Source organism: Cotesia glomerata, linkage group LG1 (assembly GCF_020080835.1).
Source record: "Cotesia glomerata isolate CgM1 linkage group LG1, MPM_Cglom_v2.3, whole genome shotgun sequence".
In the NCBI taxonomy this organism is placed as follows: domain Eukaryota; kingdom Metazoa; phylum Arthropoda; class Insecta; order Hymenoptera; family Braconidae; genus Cotesia; species Cotesia glomerata.
The window spans coordinates 9,714,335-9,734,281 of NC_058158.1; the positions used below are offsets into that span (position 1 = coordinate 9,714,335).

At 25.7% G+C, this 19,947-nt stretch overlaps 2 protein-coding genes across 2 annotated transcripts; both read left to right on the forward strand.

Annotated features, from left to right (window-relative positions):
• The first annotated feature begins 6,251 nt into the window (after window positions 1-6,251).
• LOC123274423 (insulin-like) lies at window positions 6,252-6,530 on the forward strand. The gene has a single exon (XM_044742032.1). It carries the CDS (start codon window positions 6,252-6,254, stop codon window positions 6,528-6,530), a length of 279 nt encoding a protein of 92 aa, XP_044597967.1.
• Window positions 6,531-12,882: 6,352 nt separating this feature from the next.
• Window positions 12,883-19,941, forward strand: LOC123259774 (E3 ubiquitin-protein ligase Topors-like). Its single transcript, XM_044720465.1, has 7 exons — window positions 12,883-13,559; window positions 14,690-15,141; window positions 16,199-16,426; window positions 16,582-16,865; window positions 16,943-17,101; window positions 17,170-17,383; window positions 18,522-19,941. Exons 2-7 carry the CDS (start codon window positions 14,729-14,731, stop codon window positions 19,711-19,713), a joined length of 2,490 nt encoding a protein of 829 aa, XP_044576400.1. The 5' UTR covers window positions 12,883-13,559; window positions 14,690-14,728; the 3' UTR covers window positions 19,714-19,941.
• The last annotated feature ends 6 nt before the right edge of the window (window positions 19,942-19,947 follow it).

Consider the following 19,947-nt stretch of genomic DNA (forward strand, 5'->3'; position numbering starts at 1 on the left):
ATATTTTTAATAATTTATCTAGTAAGATAATATCAGGGAGTTTAGTTTCTACCTCTATTATTTATCTGTTTTTTAAAAATACTTTTACGATAATAAAAATTTCAGTCCAAAAATATTTTTAGAAAAAAGGAAACATAAATATGTTTTTTTAATTTTATCTTAATTTTATAAGATTAAATATTAATCATTATAATTACTGTTTTTTTCTGTAAGAATTTTTTCTTTAAATTCAAAATAAGAATTAATAGTTATTGGTGTCAAATTTTTTATATTAAGGCGAAAATATTGGTCGTAAAAAAAAAAGTTTTTAAATAACAGTTCAAAATTTAATTTTATAAAAAAAAAATGTCTTATAATTTTCTCTTAGGGCCAATAAAAAATCCGTAATTTTAAAATAAAGATTTTTATAAGTAGCAAAAATTAGTATTATTCATTACAAGTCTTAATTTTTAAATTACGGTAAAAATAGTCGTAAAAAAAAATCATAAGACATTTTTTTTTGTAGCAAAAAGGAAATATAAATATTTTTTTTCAATTTTATCTTTATTAGTATTTTTATAAAATTAAATATTGATCATTATAATTACTGTTTTTTTTTCTGAAAGGATTTTTTCTTTAAATTCAAAATAACAATAATTATTGGTGTCAAATTTTTTATATTAAGGCGAAAATATTGGTCGTAAAAAAAAAGTTTTTAAATAAAATTTCAAAATTTAATTTTACAAAAAAAATGTCTCTTCGGACCAAAAAAAAATCCGTAATTTAAAAATAAAAATTTTTATAATTACCAAAAATTCAAATCATTAATTACAATTCTTAATTTTAAAATTACAATAATAATATTAGTCGTAAAAAAATACAAAAAAAAATTTTTTTTTACAAAAATCAATATTTAAATTTAAAAAATCTTGGCCCTAATAATTATATAAAATAAAACTATCACACTTGTGCTAGATATATTAAAAAAAAAAAATGATTAACATATTTAAAAATATAAATTGACAACTTAGAGTGAAATGACCTGTTTTTATAACAATTAAATACAATTGTATATATTTAAAGAGCAATGAATTGTAAACAACTTTTTAATCCAGTAAAAGTGTAATTAATAACTCCTGAGGGTAATTAGCATTTTTAAGAGGATATAATTTGCGTAGTTCGAGATTAGCGGCTGTAAGCTATAAATAAAAAAAATAATAACAAGGGTGATCGACAGGGGAATGTCCCTCTAACTCTGACTCATTCCCCTGCCGATCCACGTTGTTATTTTTCTTTAATTATTAAGATAATGTAATAAACATATATATATATATTGCACAGATTAAAGGCAATGTCGTGTCTGGCGATTGCAAAAGCGGAGAGATTCTTAAGGAATCTCTTCGCACTGTTATTATTATTGTATTAAAGCATTATTATTTATATATTTAAATAATTTTTTTTTTTATACTCAATGTTATTTATATTAAGCGGTGGTTATTATCAATTCTTAAATATTTTCTCACGCCCCTCGATGTTATTGTTGTTGCATTATTGTATTTATTTTCGGTATGTTACTATACAATTATATCAATGAGCAAATATAATATAAGAGGACACACAAGTGCTGATTATCATGGCGCCAGGGAGAAAGAAACTCAAACTAGACTTCGGACAGGCCGACCTGTATACAGACAACGCCTTTTAAAACTACATAGGAATATTAATAATATATATGTCTATACAATAAGAACGAAATAAATAGATATTAATGTGAGACAAGAAATGATACAGGCGACCCCGCAGACATTTGAATAAGATAATAAAATTCGAACCGGGTGTTTAGATAGTTACATACATGATTATAGATTTGTTTTTCATTTTTTTATTATTTTATTATCATCTCGCAATATTAATTCGGGGGTTATCCTATATTATTAGAATCAATATATTATCGATCACTGTCAAAGCTGTTCGACTGACTTGTATGACCGATTTTGCAAGCTAACTCTCTATATATTCCTCCTAGTCTAATTACTAATGTAAAATATAAATTATTGCATTGTAAATATGATTTATTTATTTATTTATTACATTAGAAATGTAATAATTGCTTCATCTTTTATTACTTTCACATTTAAAGGGAATACGGTCGAACAATATAAGACAAAATAATCCTTGACCAAAATTTATATTCGCCAACAATTAAACCGATTAATTTTAAATTGACATATTTATTTATCGATTATTTACTGAGGAAAATATTTTAATTTTTTTTAACAAATAAATTATTTTTAAAAAATTGCATTTTTTATTTTTTTTAATTTCTACATATCAATTTTTTTTCTAATTTTTTTTTGCCGAAATTTATTTGTTAAAAAAATTATTGAAATCAAATATATGCTGAATTAACTTTTCATTCGAAATTTTTTTATTTTTTTTAACAAATAAATTATTTTAAAAAAATTGCATTTTTTATTTTTTTTAATTTCTACATATCAATTTTTTTTCTAATTTTTTTTTGCCGAAATTTATTTGTTAAAAAAATTATTGAAATCAAATATATGCTGAATTAACTTTTCATTCGAAATTTTTTTATTTTTTTTAACAAATAAATTATTTTAAAAAAATTGCATTTTTTATTTTTTTTTTATTTTTACATCAATTTTTTCTGCTGAAATTTATTTAAAAAAATGATCAAAATATATGCTAAATTAATTTTCATTCGAATTTTTTTTAACAAATAAATTATTTTTAAAAAATTGCATTTTTTATTTTTTTAAATTTCTACCTTAATTTTTTTTCGAAATTTATTTGTTGAAAAAATTCTTAAAATGATTAAATATACGCTAAATTAATTTTCATTCGAAATTTATTTTTTAATAGAATATATATATATATATATATATATATATATATATATATATATATATATATATATATATATATTTTTTTGATAAAAAAGGATCACGCTTTGTTTACATAAAATCGTGATCAAATCAATCATTGTGTTAATAATTTAATGAAATCGTACTTGTAGAGATGTAAATATTGTTGTCATTCAGATTAAAAAAAATCAATTTAATTTAAATGTGTTATTTAATTTATGTTGTAATAAAAACACTCGATTGGAAATAATGAGGCTCGTACTTTCATTCATATTTTATATAATATATAAAGCGTAAACAAAATCCACTTTTTTTTTGTCAGCGGATATTTATAATTTTCTCAATGATTATTTTGCAATTTTTAGACTATTGAAAAATTATAAATATAGATTTTTTCGGACGCAAGTTCTAATAAAAAATATTTATTCATGAAAAATATTTTTATTTTGACCGAATGTCAAAGGAACAACAATATTACAATAATCGATAATAATGATGTTTGTAATTAAATTTTGTCATTGATCTTGTGCTCGAGAAAACAATAATTAATTAAAATTAATAAATATTTTCAATTTATTATATTCTATTTACAATAATATTAAATATATTAAATTGTAAGACTATATTACGTCCATGTAAAAAAAATATCTCGGATAATTTTTCGTTTCTTAAAATAGCGACTTTATTTTTGTTTAATTTTAAAAATAAACTGTCGTCGTATTCCGCATGGTTAAAAATATAACTAACGTGCAATCTACAATTACAATGTAAAACATAAATATAAGTATGTGACTGATATTACGTATTGTTGTAAAAAAATTAAATAGTTACATTAAACAAACAGCAAAAAAATCGCGATAATCTTATTTGACTTTTTACTTCATTTTTCAACTTCTTATCGACCACATGCGCGTTAGATCAAGCTTATCACACTTTTTATTAATCTATTTTTGCAACCTCGCTGGAAAAATTAGTAAGAATAAAAATGAAAGTAACAAGGAAGTAATTATTTGAAAATAATTACTAAATTTCTTTCTCTTTTTTTTTTAGATTAAATTTATTTCCTTTTATAGTGTGTTTATTCAAAAAGTTTAATATTTATTCTGATTATGAAGAAGTAAATATAAAATATGTTGAATTTATTTTTAATTCGAAAATTTATTACATTCTATAACGTAATTTTTACAAAAACACTTTGAAGAAGTCTAGACTGATGGTATTCTTGATAATAAAATATGTTTATTGTATTTTATCTTTTCGTCATTAATTTATTGAATAACAAATTTATACATCCATTAGAAATATAATATCCACTATAGAAGCTCTCCAAATATTTTTTATCTTTAAAATTTCATTAGAAAAAATAGAATAAAAATTTGTATTTAAGTTAAAAATAGAATTTATTGATTTAAATGTCAATTTTTTAATCAATTAGATTGCCGGTGTAAACATTTATTTAAGTTAAAAATAGAATTTATTGATTTAGATGTCAATTTTTTAATCAATTAGATTGTTAGTATAAAAATTTATTTAAGAGCGGTTGATAGTTGATTTTCAAACGTGTTTTTCTCATGTATGTGATAAAATTTCGAAAAAAAAACGCTTCGCTCTTCGATAGATAATTAAATTATCTATCGAAGAGCGAAGCGCTTTTTTGGAAAATTTTCATTTATTTATGCATAAAATGCGTTTTAAGATTCCATTTGTTGTACAAGTATGACAGAGATACTTTCGTTTGTCCAATAGAGGGTGAGAGAGAGAAAAAATGTAAACCCTTCTTAAAAATGATAATTTTCAAATTTTTTAATTTTTTTTAGTATAAAAATTAATTTAAGTTAAAAATAGAATTTATTGATTTAGATGTCAATTTTTTAATCAATTAAATTGCCAGTATAAAAATTTAGTTAAATTAAAAATAGAATTTATTGATTTAGATATCAATTTTTAAATCAATTAAATTGCCAGTATAAAAATTTATTTAAAAAATTTTTTAATTTTTTTTAGAATAAAAATTAACTTAAGTTAAGAATAGAATTTATTTAGATGTTAATTTTTTAATTAATTAGATTGCCAGTATAAAAATTTATTTAATTTAAAAATAGAATTTATTGATTTAGATGTCAATTTTTAATCAATTAAATTGCCAGTATAAAAATTTATTTAAAAATGATAATTTTCAAATTTTTTAATTTTTTTTAGTATAAAAATTAATTTAACTTAAAAATGGAATTTATTGATTTAGATGTAAATTTTTATTCAATTAAATTGCCAGTATAAAAATTTATTTAAATTAAAAAAAGAATTTATTGATTTAGATGTCAATTTTTTAATCAATTAATTGCCAGTATAAAAATTTATTTAAAAATGATAATTTTCAAATTTTTTAATTTTTTTTAGTATAAAAATTTATTTGAATTAAAAATAGAATTTATTGATTTAGATGTCAATTTTTCAATTAATTAATTGCCAGTATAAAAATTTATTTAAAAATGATAATTTTCAAATTTTTTAATTTTTTTTGGTATAAAAATTTATTTAAGTTAAAAATAGAATTTATTGATTTAAATGTCAATTTTTTAATCAATTAGATTGTTAGTATAAAAATTTATTTAAAAATGATAATTATCAAATTTTTTTTAGTATAAAAATTAACTTAAGTTAAGAATCGAATTTATTGATTTAGATGTCAATTTTTAAATCAATTAAATTGCCAGAATAAAAATTTATTTTAATTAAAAATAGAATTTATCGATTTAGATCTCAATTTTTTAACCAATTAGATTGTTAGTATAAAAATTTATTTAAAAATGATAATTTTCAAATTTTGAAATTTTTTTTATACCATTTATTTTAATCAGTATCTACAATAATAGACTTTTGAACCGGAATAGAAAAAATTTGATAAGAGCCCATAAAACAGCTAAAAATAGCAGCATGTGTCAAAATAGGAACCAGAATGTTTTTGTCAACAAAAGGTCAAGCAATCTTCACAAGTTAACTCCAAATAGTCGATAGATTAAGCTTCCAATATCCGTGTAGAGAAAAAGTATAGAGATAATACATAATATATTAGTCAATGTGTTTACTTGATGCTAACGACTACTTGGGGAAAAAAATCAACCCCCACTACCGGAATCTGAAGATAGTATGGGCGCTGATATATCTTTTAGCATACTGACCAAATTTTACAAGTTGAGAAAAATCTCATTGGACTCAGTAGATCCGACGAACTCGTCGACAAAGGATGATTACTATCGCTCTTACCAGTGTATATATTTTTAATAATTTATTAATAAAATTTAATCAATCGTATTATTACAAGACTGATTAGAAATAATTTAAAGAAGAAAACTATTATTTATTTTCAATAAGTTAAATTTTATAATCATGCGTATGTGTTTATTAAGAAGTTCCACGGTATTATTAGTTATTATTATTGGAGTAATGCTTCATTTAGTGGTAGCATCACCCTTAAATAGAAGAGACAGGCCTATTAGAGCGTGTTCCTCAGGATTAAGTAACGCACTTAAACTTGTGTGCAGTGAAGGATTTTATGAACCTCGATCGCCTAGCGAATTCAAAGATTTACCTTCATCTGGTGGAATTGTTGAAGAATGCTGTCATAAAGCTTGCAGCATTGAAACTCTTCAGCAGTACTGTCAATAATTTTTGTACTTATTTTAATAGTGGTACGTATTTTTTTTTATTTATTTCTTCTTTTATTTCAAAATTAATTTCTGCTCATTTTTAAATATTGAAGAAATAAATTTTTATTTTTTTTTTTTAATATCTTCAAATATTTTCTTTTTTAATATCTTTAAATTTAATTTTTTTTTTAAGGAAAAAAAATTTTATTTTTTTTTTTAATTTTTATTTAGTTGCTAAATTATAATAGTTTTTATAATAATAAAATAAAAATGATATAATTAGCTGTTTAAATATTTATAATTTTGTAATCAATAATAAATTTAATTAATTATTTTTCAGATTTATTGAATTCGAGATAACAAAAATCAAAGGCTTCTCGAATAATATCAACTGCCTGTGTAAGAAATTATTTTTAAAATAATTTCTTTTAATACGACGTCGAAAATTTTAATAAAAAAAAAAAAAATTAGGAGCTCAAATTAATACTCAAATTAATAAAAGTACTCATTTATTAAACGAGCATTACTTATAGTTGAATTTTTGTCAACGTTGTAAATTATGAATAATAATTATTTGTGATTTCATTAATAATTATATTTATAATAAATTTGTAAATATTATAAAAGAGTATTAAAAATAAACTAAAATAACTAGGGATTTTTTTGGTGATATTTAGTATTTTCTATAGTATTTATAGATAGAATTTTTTTAAAATATCTTTAAAGCTCTTATATAGATTTTTATATTGAAATGTTGCAATCAATTCCATGAAAGAAAATAATGTATAATAGCCTGTAAATAAATAAATTATAATATAAATTTAAATGTTAAAAAAGCGCTTAATATTTTAATGTTAAATAAAATAAAAAAATTATAATTATACTGATATGTGTGAAAAAAATAATCTTAACGCTTATGTTATCTATAATATTTTTAGTTTAATAAAATTTAAAAATAGCATTGAGCAATAAATCATTTTTATCCTAAATTTAAGTGATGAAATTAATCGATATTTTAGGAATTATTTCCATGCATGATTATGAAATAGAAATAAAATAGAGTTTTAAGCAGATCGCCCATGAACTTGATGGTGAAATTCTGATATCTAAAAAATTAATAATGTAAAGTTCACGCGTGGAAGCAAAAACTTGCTTCCTAATAAAGATAAAAAAAGTTATTTTTCTGTAATTTATACGTTGATATATTTTTTATTCAGCGGAAAGAATTATCAGCTATCATTTTTTTCTAAAGATCATCGAACGTTTGGATTTATAAAAATTTTGGTGACTATTATTGCTTCAATAATTTTTATTAAGCATTTAATTTTAAAAAATTGTTGATCCTGCAAGCTATTCTTGGAACTTTCTTCTACATTCGAGCTTAAAACAATAAAAAAAATTAGGAAAACGGTTGACCCTAAAGGCCATCTCTGCAACTTCTCGCTAATTCCGTTAATACCTGACCGCTTTTTTGAGCTCTTCGAGCTCAAAAGTACAATCTGTGTGTTTTTTTAAGCTCTCCGAGCTCAAAAGATACCTTTTCTATGCTTTTGAGCTCTTTGAGCTCTAAAGTCTGATAGAAGTTTCATAGAACACTATTTTTGAATATTCATACCGCAATAACTTTTGAATGAATGAACCGATTTTTACGCGGTTGGCGGCATTCTACGCAGTTTTTTAAGCCTCATAAAGAATTTCTAAGTTTCAATTGGTCAAACTAGAAATTTCGGAGTAACTCTGAAAAAACACTTTTTTCGGTTTTCTTTCGTTCACGATATCTCTCGAACGAATCAACCGATTTTGACCGGATTGGCGGTGATCGACGTGGTTTTTCAAGGTTGAGAGCTGATTAGTTTTTGGAATCGATCGGTTGAGCCGTTTAAAATTTATTCCAAAAAAACCACTTCAGAAAAAATTTTTTTTCCTATTTTTTTTTTTAGATTTCTCCAAATTTCTCAAAATCTATCGTTCCGAATCGGTTCAAATTAACAGGAAATCTAGATTTGGCGAAGCCCTTTCGAATGGCACCAACCGCGATGAAATCGGTTCAACCGTTCAAAAGTTATAAGAGGTTTACATACTTACACACACACACACACACACACACGTACATACATACATACATACAGACATAGTGACAACCTCGCGGGAATAGTCAGGAAAGCTTCCTAGGACCTCAAAACGTCGAGATCTGATGAAAACTCGATTTTCGAAAAACGGGGTAAAACCAATAACTTCCCGATTTTTGAAAATTTTCAATTTTCTTAGCGGGAAGTTAAAAAAATTTTAATTAACAATTTTATTCTTAAAAAATAAAATTCTATTGTTTTACAAACTTTATTCAATGTAAACTTTACTCAATTACATATAATTTATATATCTATATATAGTAAAAATTTTTTTTTTATTCATTAAATTATTTTATTGGAATACAGATTACACAGAGCTGAGAAATTTTGAGTACAGTTTTGTTTTTGCCGAATAAAATATTATTAAATAAAAAAATATTGAATAAAGATTTTTAAAAGCGCGCTATCACTTATAAAACACTATTAAGTAAAGATTTCATGAAATACAGTTGGAACTGAGTAAACTTAGCGTTGAGTAAAGTTAGCATTGAGTAGGGTAAGTGTGGGTATTACTGCAGGTGTAGGTATTACTGCAGATTTTCTTATTTTAATTTCAGTATTTTAATTTTCTTATCTTTTTTAAGAATTTCAGTGTAAAAAGAGGTGGTCGTAAAAAGTCTTTTTCTTTATATAAATGACCTAATTAATATATTTTTTACATTTAGAAGTTAGATAACCCTTTTTTAGATTCAAATAATTAATAAAAATTACATTGTGATCAGTAAAATTTATTTAATTAAGCATACAGTAATTGGTACCGAGAAACCGCATGTGCGTGTATTACTGCAATTTTCTCAGTCGACTGCAGTAATAGAAGCGCCTCTATTTGTATATATGTCTCTACCTATTACTGCGGACGTAAACACGGCTATTCTAAACCTCTAAATAAGTGCGTGAATCAAGTTGTCTTGAAGTGAAAAATAAACTATGGATAAAATTAATAAAAAATCAAAAGTTAATAAACAAAAAAATAAGAACTCGAGACAAGTCCAGGAAAGCAATAATCAGTAGATTGTAAGATTAAATCTATTAAAATTTACGAATTCTGGTCAATTAATAATACGTTAAGGCTGTGTTACTTATTATTTAGATTATAAAGAATTTTTGTTATTACATTAAACTAATAAATTTTCTTTTTGATAAGTTTTTGTTCATTTTTAAGTAAATCCTAAAATATAGCCGATCTGCAGTAATAGGTACGCAGTAATTGGATCAGTTGCAGTAATGGACACGCAGTAATAGGAGCAAGCTACTTTAAGACCTGCAGTAGTACATGCATTTAGACTTCTTTTTAAATGCTTATTATTTAATGAAAATATTTATTTCTCTCATTGTTGATTTTATTTTGGGTTAATAATGAGTCAAACTTTTGTTTAAAAAAAAAAAGTTATTATTATCTTGAGAAAATTTTATAAAAATGCTTTCGAAGTGAGACTTACGAAAAAAACTGCAGTAATACCCACACTTACCCTAGTGAATGAATTAAGTTATCATTAAAGTTTTTTTTTTTTTTAAAGTTATTCAATTTTTTATGTTGAGTACAGTATGTCGCCGAGTTGAGTAATTTGGAGTAAAGATGTGTTACTGCCTAGCAATCTATGCATTTAGATATCTTTAGCAATCTATGCATTAAGACAAAGATAACTATCTTCTACAAGAACTCTAGGGGAATTAATACTAAGTTTGATATGATTGCTGACAATATTATGCTGATTGATGCCGATATTATTGCCCTGACAGAGACTTGGCTCACACCTGACAAATTATCTTCAGAATTCCTGGGCTTCCCTGTTGAAAAGCTCCAATAAGATCCCATCAAAAGCGACAAAAGCCACTTGAAACCAATAAAATTTATGGGTTTCTAAGTGGCTTTGTCACTGATGAGGATTTGAAATTTTAAACAGGGTTAAGCTCTTCACCGTCTTCAGATCAGATTGAATTTCCAGCACAAAGAAAAAAGGTGGTGGCGTCCTATTTGCTATCAAACAGCATCTTTCAGCAATGCAAATTCCTCTAAACCATCTCAAAAACAAATATGAAGATGTGGATGCATTATGTACAAGAATCACAGTACCTGGTAAACCGTCGCTTATACTGGTTATTGTGTATATTGCCCCGGACATCAACCGACAACGTTTCTTTTTGAAAATTTATGTACTGATTATGACTTCTTTCTGAATCTCGATAAATGTAAAATTATGTCTTTCTGTAGAAATAAGTGTCCGATACTATTTGATTATGAGATTGATGGTGTTTCTAATAATTTGGTTGTCTGGCTAATTCATAATATAAGCACACTATGTTCTACTTTATCTGCGACTAATATGTAATACTGTTGAAGTTATGATTATCGATGTATTCTTGATTCTTTGTATTTGTATTGAACTCTACTATGTCAATAATTTACATTTGTAATTTAAGGAACTAGAATTGAATTTTGCGCGCGCAAGCACGCGCCTGACTATAGGGTTTGCATATATTTTCATGCTTATGATATATTCGACCAATCACGTTACGAATAGTTTGATGCCACATACATTTCATCTCAATTTTATATTAAGACTAAAATTTGAATTTGCGCGCGCAAGCGCGCGCCTGACTATAGCATTTGCATATATTTTCATGCTTATGATATATTCGACCAATCACGTTACGAATAGTTTGATGCCACATACATTTCATCTCAATTTTATATTAGGATCCTGTTAATGGCTCTGCTGTTGGGTTCAGTGTATGTTATAAATAAATAAATGGTCTGAACAAGTAAATGATGTATGTTATAGATGTATGAGAACTCTTGCACAATTAAAAATGTATGGTAACATTTTTAATTTACGCGCAAGGAAAAAACTTGTTATCACTTTAATATGGCCTATCTTTGATTACTGTGCTGCAGTTTATAGCAATATAACTGCACAACAACAGCTTAAAATGCAAAGAAAGTTAAATTCCTGTGTGCGCTATATTTTTAAAATAAACAGATACGAATATGTTACTCCGTATTACCGTGATTTAGGCTGGCTTACACTTAAAACTAGACGTGAATTCTTTTATTGCTGCTTGATTTACAAGGCAATTAAAATGCGTCAGATGCCTCTATTTCATAGGGAATTATTTACAATTGAACCTAGATTCCGGAGAGGCGATGATAGACAAGACTTATTGGTACTTCCTAACTGTAATAGTGTTAAATATGATAAGTCGTTCATTGTTAGCGCAATAAGGGCGTGGAATAAACTACCAATAGACTGTACAAATGAATGTATTTTTAAGGAATTTCGGAGTTCATGCTTTAATTTCTATCTGTCGAATTTAAAAGAATAACTGATTGATTGATAAATGATTGATAAACCGATTGATTGATAAATGATTGATAAATGTGTAATGGTGTGATGATGATAGTGCATTATTATTTACTTTTTACTTTTTATATTTTATATATGATTATATATTTATACCATATACTTTTTGTATTAAATAATTGTATCCGTGATGGCCGCAAGGAGCCTAGACTCCATGGCCAAATAACAATAAATAAAAAAAAAAAATAAATAAATAAATAAATTTATATAGAGAAACAATTTTTTATAAAAATCATGATTTTATTAATAAAACTTGTTAATCTAATCTTCTGGGTTCCCGATCTAGTGGTTGAAACATACCAGGACCAAAATAAATTTAATTAATTTGTCCAATCGGGATCCTAACATAAAATTGAGATGAAATGTATGTGGCATCAAACTATTCGTAACGTGATTGGTCGAATATATCATAAGCATGAAAATATATGCAAATGCTATAGTCAGGCGCGCGCTTGCGCGCGCAAATTCAAATTCTAGTATAACATAAAATATAAATTACAAATTTATATTTGAATTTAAAACTTGAGATAAGAAACTTATACCAGAGACACCTGTTGCGCTTTTCACTTAATTCTTGCCAATTATCGGTAAAAATTTATTTGTTTACATTTTTTGAATTTTCATTTATGAAAATTAAATTATAATTTAAAAAACTAAAAGAAAAATTTTAATTAATTTTTTATAAAAAAAAACAAAATTTTTAATAGATTAAAAAAATTTGGTATTAAAAAATTAATAAATTTTTGAAAATAAAAAAATTTTATCTACTAAAATATATATTTTTTTTTGAAAAAAATATTTTAAAAAAACAAGAAAATTTTTAATAGATAAATAAATTTCATAAAAATAATATTAATTAAACAAATAACAAAATTAAGAAAGTATAATAAATTAACTGCGCATGCGCAAATACAAAGAGTAAAAATGCATGGGAAAGACAAGGAAGTAATGTCTCCCCGTTCACTGTAAAATCATTCTCAACTTCAACATATTATATATCCATAGTTGATTATTATAGTCCTTTTCTTGTTTCCACACGTAAATATTCATTACTCAACAACTGATTCGTTTGTTGTTTTTTACACTAAAATTTCTTAAACAATTTCTTCAGATTAATAATTTAATTTGACTAGTTAAGTACGTTGATAAAATTACGTGGAAAAGGGAAATAAATTATTTTAAGTATCCAGAGATGCCTGAGTAATTAAATCCAAGTGTCACGCTATTTTCTGATGCTTAAGGAAATGCAATTATAAAATCCGTCATAGTTAAAACATTTTCTAAGATAGTTATTGTTAAAGTTATAAAATTCAATTTAATTTTTACAATTTTTATAAATTAAATACCGTGTATTTTTTTACCACAATCAATAACGCATCTATACGGAGTTTTCATCTGTTCTGACGTGAATCTGCCAATTTTATTTTATTTCACTGAATTTAATATAGTGTAGATTATTTTATAATTAATTAACGTGATTTATGGCAAAAATCAAATTTTTAAATAACAAATAATAAGAAGACAATTTAAATAGTGGATATTTTTTTAATCTTTATGGTAAGTTGATTATTTTTAGGTTACTTAGTCACTTTTTAATATAAAATTTTTATGAAAATTAATTAAACAAATATTTTATCATTTTTTTAACAAATTATGGCAAAAAAAAATTGACGTGTAAAAAATAAAAAATGCAATTTTTTGGAACAAATTTAAGACACTAAAATTGACAGACTTAATAAATTTTTTTAGAATTTTAAAATAATTAAATTATTATGATAACTTAGCTATTACTTAACCATGTTTTAATTTTATTTAACAAAAAAATTTCTATTAAAATTAAAGTAGCAGATATTTAATAATTTTTAGAATTTTTTTAAGAAATAAATTATTAAAAAAAAATTGACTTGTAGAAATTATAAAAAATTCAAAATGAAATTTTTTTTATAATAATAAAGTTAGCTAACATTTTTTATTTTTTGATTTTGTTTAATTTATTAAATTATAACTAAAAAAAATTTTTTTTAATTGCACTTATATTTTTTTAAATTTTTCACAAATAAAACTTTAAAAAAAAATTTTTTTATAATAATTTTTTCAATAACAAAAATTCTAAAAATTTTTTAAATGTCGGCTAACTTTATTGTTATATTTTTTTTAAATAATTTTTTAGATGAAATTTTTTGTTAAATAAAATTTAAAAATTGTAAAGTGACTGCTAATTTTAATGTCATAAAATTTATTCCTAAAAATTATTTTTAAAAGATTGCATTTTTAATTTATTAAAATTTCTAAATATCCATTTTTTTATGCAGCAATTTATTTATTAGAATTAATAAATTTATTAAATATCGGCTCAATTAAATTATTATAAAAAAAAAATTGATTAAAAAATTCCAGATGTGAAAATTAATAAAATTTACAAGTGAAAATTTTTACAAGTATTTTTTTATTGTAATTAATTTGTTAAAAAATTTTTAAAATTACCAGCTGATTGCTAACTTCAATGTTATACAAATTTGTTTGTTAAAAAAATTGAAAAATGTTCAAGAGTTTGTTAGCTTTAATTTTATAAAATTAATTTGGAGTAAATTTAATAATTTTACAGTAATTAAACAAATTCTGGCAAAAAAAATTGACGTAAAAATTAAACAAAATCATAAATTTAACAAAGTTTTATTATTTTTCAGAAACAAATGAATTGTACATAACCAAAAATCTAAATAAATATGGAGAATCCGATCAATCAGGAAGATTCTGAGACAAATACTAAAGACCCAGTGAAAGCTGAAGAGCCAGCAGCATCTAACTCTGGTGAAAGAAGTGATGGAGCAACTTCACCGCCGCCAAACTGCAGCATATGCCTTGGAAAATTGATAAACACATCCTTCACTGACAGCTGCTTGCACCAGTTCTGTTTTACTTGTTTACTGCAGTGGTCGAGGATAAAAACCGAGTGTCCATTATGTAAACAAACGTTCAAGTCGATTATTCACAATGTTAGGTCCGAGGAGGATTATGATCAGTACCATGTACCAAGAGAAACCCATATATCTCAAACCCATATAACTACTCAAGCGCTTGCTTTGTCGAATGCACTTTCCAATGCTTCTATCAGTGCTTACCAGCGTTTTGCATACAGGTAACTTATCATGTAACATTAAATAATATTTTTTTCATGAAACACTGAAGTTAATTTGCTAAAAATTTTATCTATATTTACTGATCTTGTGAACTATTGACATTTTTAAAGATATAAGCTCATCCCGATGTTACACTCATCGAGAGCTTTCATTTGAGTACACACATCAATTTTTCATATATTTATATATATTATATATATGTATATATGAAAAATATATCAAAATGCATGTGGGTACTCAAATGAAAGCTCTTGATGAGTGTATCATCGAAACGAGCTTATACCTTTAAAAACGTCAATAATTAAGAAAGTACAGGGCATTTTTACGAATATCTTGTAAACTATTGACATTTTTAAAGATATAAGTTCATTCCGATGTTACACTCATCAAGACCTTTCATTTGAGTACCCACATCAATTTTTCATATATTTATATATATATATTATATATATGTATATATGAAAAATATATCAAAATGCATGTGGGTACTCAAATGAAAGCTCTTGATGAGTGTATCATCGAAACGAGCTTATACCTTTAAAAACGTCAATAATTAAGAAAGTACAGGGCATTTTTACGAATATCTTGTAAACTATTGACATTTTTAAAGATATAAGTTCATTCCGATGTTACACTCATCAAGACCTTTCATTTGAGTATCCACATCAATTTTTCATATATTTATATATATATTATATATATGTATATATGAAAAATATATCAAAATGCATGTGGGTACTCAAATGAAAGCTCTTGATGAGTGTAACATCGGGATGAGCTTATATCTTGAAAAACGTCAATATTTAAGAAAGTACAGTGCAATTTAACAAAAGTCATTATTTATAAAGCAAAATGTTACTTATTTATAGTCCATAAGTGATTGCGAGGTTGCTAGTAGCAATGAAATTATTAAATAAAAAAATTTCCCTTATAAAAATAAAAATTTTCTGCTGATTTGAATACCATTTTTTTAATGAATTTATTATTAGCTGAAAAACTATTAATTTTGTTAGCATTAAGTAATCCTGAATTTAAAAATTAAAATAATTTTTTTAGAACAACAATGACACCAAGCCGTCGTTACGGGCGACTGTATGCTGGTCTTCAAGCCAACTCCAGCCATCACTCGCGTCAAGAAGCACCACCGGTGTCCATTCCTCATCCACCACCTGTGTCAGCACAAGAACGAAGACAACGTCGGAATATCTATAGGTCCGGTGAATGGTCTGATCCAGTATCGAATGTGTACTCGCGGTTTCGTCAATGTAGTGCTGAATATTACAGGTAATATTCTACTTATAATTTTATTTACAATTACAATTTTAATTAATTAATTTTTTTATTATTTAATTTATTTTTAATTATAATTATAATGTTATACTAAATTAATGGTGATGAAATCTAAAACAAATATTTTTTTTTTTTTTTTTTTTCAACAGGAGATACCCTCAGGAAATAAACCGTTTAATTCCATGGATAAATCGGGACTTACAAACAATATTTAATCCCGAACAGACTCCCATCGCTTATGTCTTAGACAGGATTACAAGTTTGTTACAACGATACGATATGCGAAGTCCTGAATTTCGGAATGAAATAAGACCACTTCTTCAATTAGAAACAGACCATTTTATTCATGAACTTATGAATTATGCGAGCACGGATTTGACCATGGCCGCTTATGATGACACTGTTACTTATTACAATAGTTTTAACCCTCATGGTTTGTTAAAACAAATTTATTAAAGCAAAAAAATTACTTCTATTTTTTATTGATAATTGATATTTATTTTATTACAGGCCTTTCGGGTTTAGGATACTGGCACCATGTACCATCTCAAACCTCAAGCAGTACCAGCAGTACGATATCTGACGATTCTGACATAAGAGTTGTTGACCATGTTGATCCAAGTGGTTCTGAAGTTCCTTCAGTTGGTCCTCATCTCATAAGTTTGCCAGGTAATTAAAAAAAATTTTTTTTTTTTTTTTTTTATAAAAGAATTTTTAATAATATTAATTTTTATTAGGTCCAAGTACAGTAAGCCAAGTACTACAACTCCATACACCTGAGGCTCGTCCATTTGTTCTTACAATAACATCGAGCTCGTCGGAATCAGAATGTGAAATAGTAGGATATGTTAAACCAAGATGTGAGAGAACACCAGAAATAATAGAGCTTATGTCTTCGGGTGAAGAAGAAATTGTTAATACTAGCAGTAATTCAGTACCTGATCTAGAATCGTAATTATTATTATTATTATTATTATTATTATAATTATAATTATTACTACTATTAATTAAGAAATGACCTTATATCTTGTGAACTATTGACATTTTTAAGGATATAAGCTCACCCCGATATTCCACTAATCGAGAGCTTTCATTTGAGTACCCACATCAATTTTTTATATATTTATATATATGTATATATGATAAATATATGAAAATGCATGTGGGTACTCAAATGAAAGCTCTTGATGAGTGTAACATCGAGATGAGCTTATATCTTAAAAAATGTCAATAATTAAGAACTGACTTTGCTATCTTGTTAACTAATGATATTTTTAAAAATATAAGCTCATCCTAATGTTATACTCATCAAAACCTTTCATTTGAGTACCCCCATCAATTTTTCATATATTTATATATATATGTATATATGAAAATGCATGTGGGTACTCAAATGAAAGCTCTTGATTAGTGTAACATCGGGATGAGCTTATATCTTTGAAAATCTCATTAATAAAGAAATGACCTCGTATTTTGTGAACTATTGACATTTTTAAAGATATAAGCTCATCGCGACATTACACTCATCAAGACCTTTCATTTGAGTACCCACATCAATTTTTCATATATTTATATATATTATATATGTATATATGAAAAATATTTCAAAAATGCATGTGGGTACTCAAACGAAAGCTCTTGATGAGTGTAACATCGGGATGAGCTTATAACTTAAAAAATGTCAATTATTAAGAACTGACTTTGCTATCTTGTCAACTAATGATATTTTTGAAGATATAAGCTCACCCTAACACTACACTCATCAAGACCTTTCATTTGAGTACCCATATCAATTTTTTATATATTTATATATATTATATATATGTATATATGAGAAATATATCAAAAATGCATGTGGGTACTCAAATGAAAGCTCTCGATGAGTGTAACATCAAGATGAGCTTATATCTTTAAAAACGTCAATATTTTCGAAAATACAGTGCAATTTAAAAGTCCTTTAATAAAGCAAAATTTTATTCATTTATAGTTCACAAGTCCCCGCAGTCACATAGTGACTGCAAGATTGCTAGTAATTATTATTATTTTTTTTTTTTTTTTAATGAACCAATCAATCAAAATTATTTTTCAGACCTAGATCTCCATCTCCATCGCCAATAAATGACCAACCAAGTACATCAGAGTCCAGCAGAAGACTATCTAAAAATTCTAAATCAAAAGTAACCCGTCAACTAGACCGATTATCTCCAGGATCAAGTGAGTCGTCCAGCGACAGTGACAGCGACTTTGAAGAGAGCCAAACAAAAAAATCAGCCAGTCGCCGCCCTTCAAAGCACTCAACAAAAGTATCAAAGCCAAGTAAGAGCCTGCGAAAGTCATCAGGCAAGAAGAGTGATGTGAGTAAGAAACGTAGCAAGCACAGTTACAGCTCGTCCGACAGCCCCAGTCCCAGAGAGTCCAAGTGTCGTCGCACGTCGTTTAACAGCTCCAGGAAGACAACTAGAGCCTACATATCTTCAAGTGAGTCCGATGAAGATCAACCAAGCTTTCGTAATAATGAAGAGTCCTCCAAGACGGGAGATCTTTATATAGACAAAGATGACAAGTCTAAGATTAATTGTCGCGTCCGAGTTAGGAAGGATTTAATAAATGGAAAGAAGAAACATAAAAGAAGAACTAGACGCAGCAGCAGTACTAGTAGTACTAGCAGCAGTTCCAGTGAAAGTGAAAGTGGTTCTAGTAACAGCAGCTTGGATACTACCTCAACAAGTTTAACTACTTCTAGTAGTTATAAAGTTGATAAATATAAAGTTGATAAATCTAGGAAGAAAAAACGATCGAAGAGCAAGCGGTCGTCAAAACAATATAAGAGTACGTCTGATAATTTGCGTAGACATAATTCACCTAGATCAAGATCAAGAAGTAGAAGTAGAAGCAGAAGTAGATCTAGATCTAGGGAAGAATTAAGTGATGCTAGTGAACATTATTCAGTTAATGAAAGGTACAGAGAGCGTAAAGCTGCTAAAATTGCTAATAAAAAATTAAAAAATAAACATTTATACGCAATGACTGATTCTCAAAATGATGAAGAAGCTTATAGATCAAATAGCCAATGCAGTGAAAATTCAGGCAGGCATAAAGCCTCTAAAAGTGAGAAGAAGTATTCCAAAGGCGAGTCTAGTTCTAAAGCAAAGTCACACAAGACTAAGTCCCATAAAAAAAGTAGCAAAAAAAAAAGAGTTAAAACGAAGAGTGGAAATGAAAAACGGCCGAGAAGACGCATTACTTCTTCATCATCTTCATCGTCGTTTTCATCGCCTTAGTTTAAAAAATACTGATTTTAGTGAATACAAACAATAACTCACAAGTGGGTTTTAATTTGTTTTTGTTACTTCGTAATGAATTTTTATAACCCAGTTTTTTAATTCTTGTATGGTGATACAGAAAAAAAATATAACGTCGAGTTATATTGCAATTGTGTATTTATGTTTTGTAAAATAATGAGACTAATTTCTCTGTTCAGTATCGATTAAAAGAATAATATTCAAGTATGAGGT

What these genes read in the sequence shown, in the direction of transcription:
- LOC123274423 (XM_044742032.1), top strand. Translation starts at nt 6,252, where the DNA reads ATGCGTATGTGTTTATTAAGAAGTTCCACGGTATTATTAGTTATTATT.
- LOC123259774 (XM_044720465.1), top strand. Translation starts at nt 14,729, where the DNA reads ATGGAGAATCCGATCAATCAGGAAGATTCTGAGACAAATACTAAAGAC. An exon ending in TACCAGCGTTTTGCATACAG is followed by an intron (nt 15,142 to 16,198) that starts GTAACTTATCAT and finishes TAATTTTTTTAG; the next exon opens with AACAACAATGACACCAAGCC. An exon ending in TCATCTCATAAGTTTGCCAG is followed by an intron (nt 17,102 to 17,169) that starts GTAATTAAAAAA and finishes AATTTTTATTAG; the next exon opens with GTCCAAGTACAGTAAGCCAA.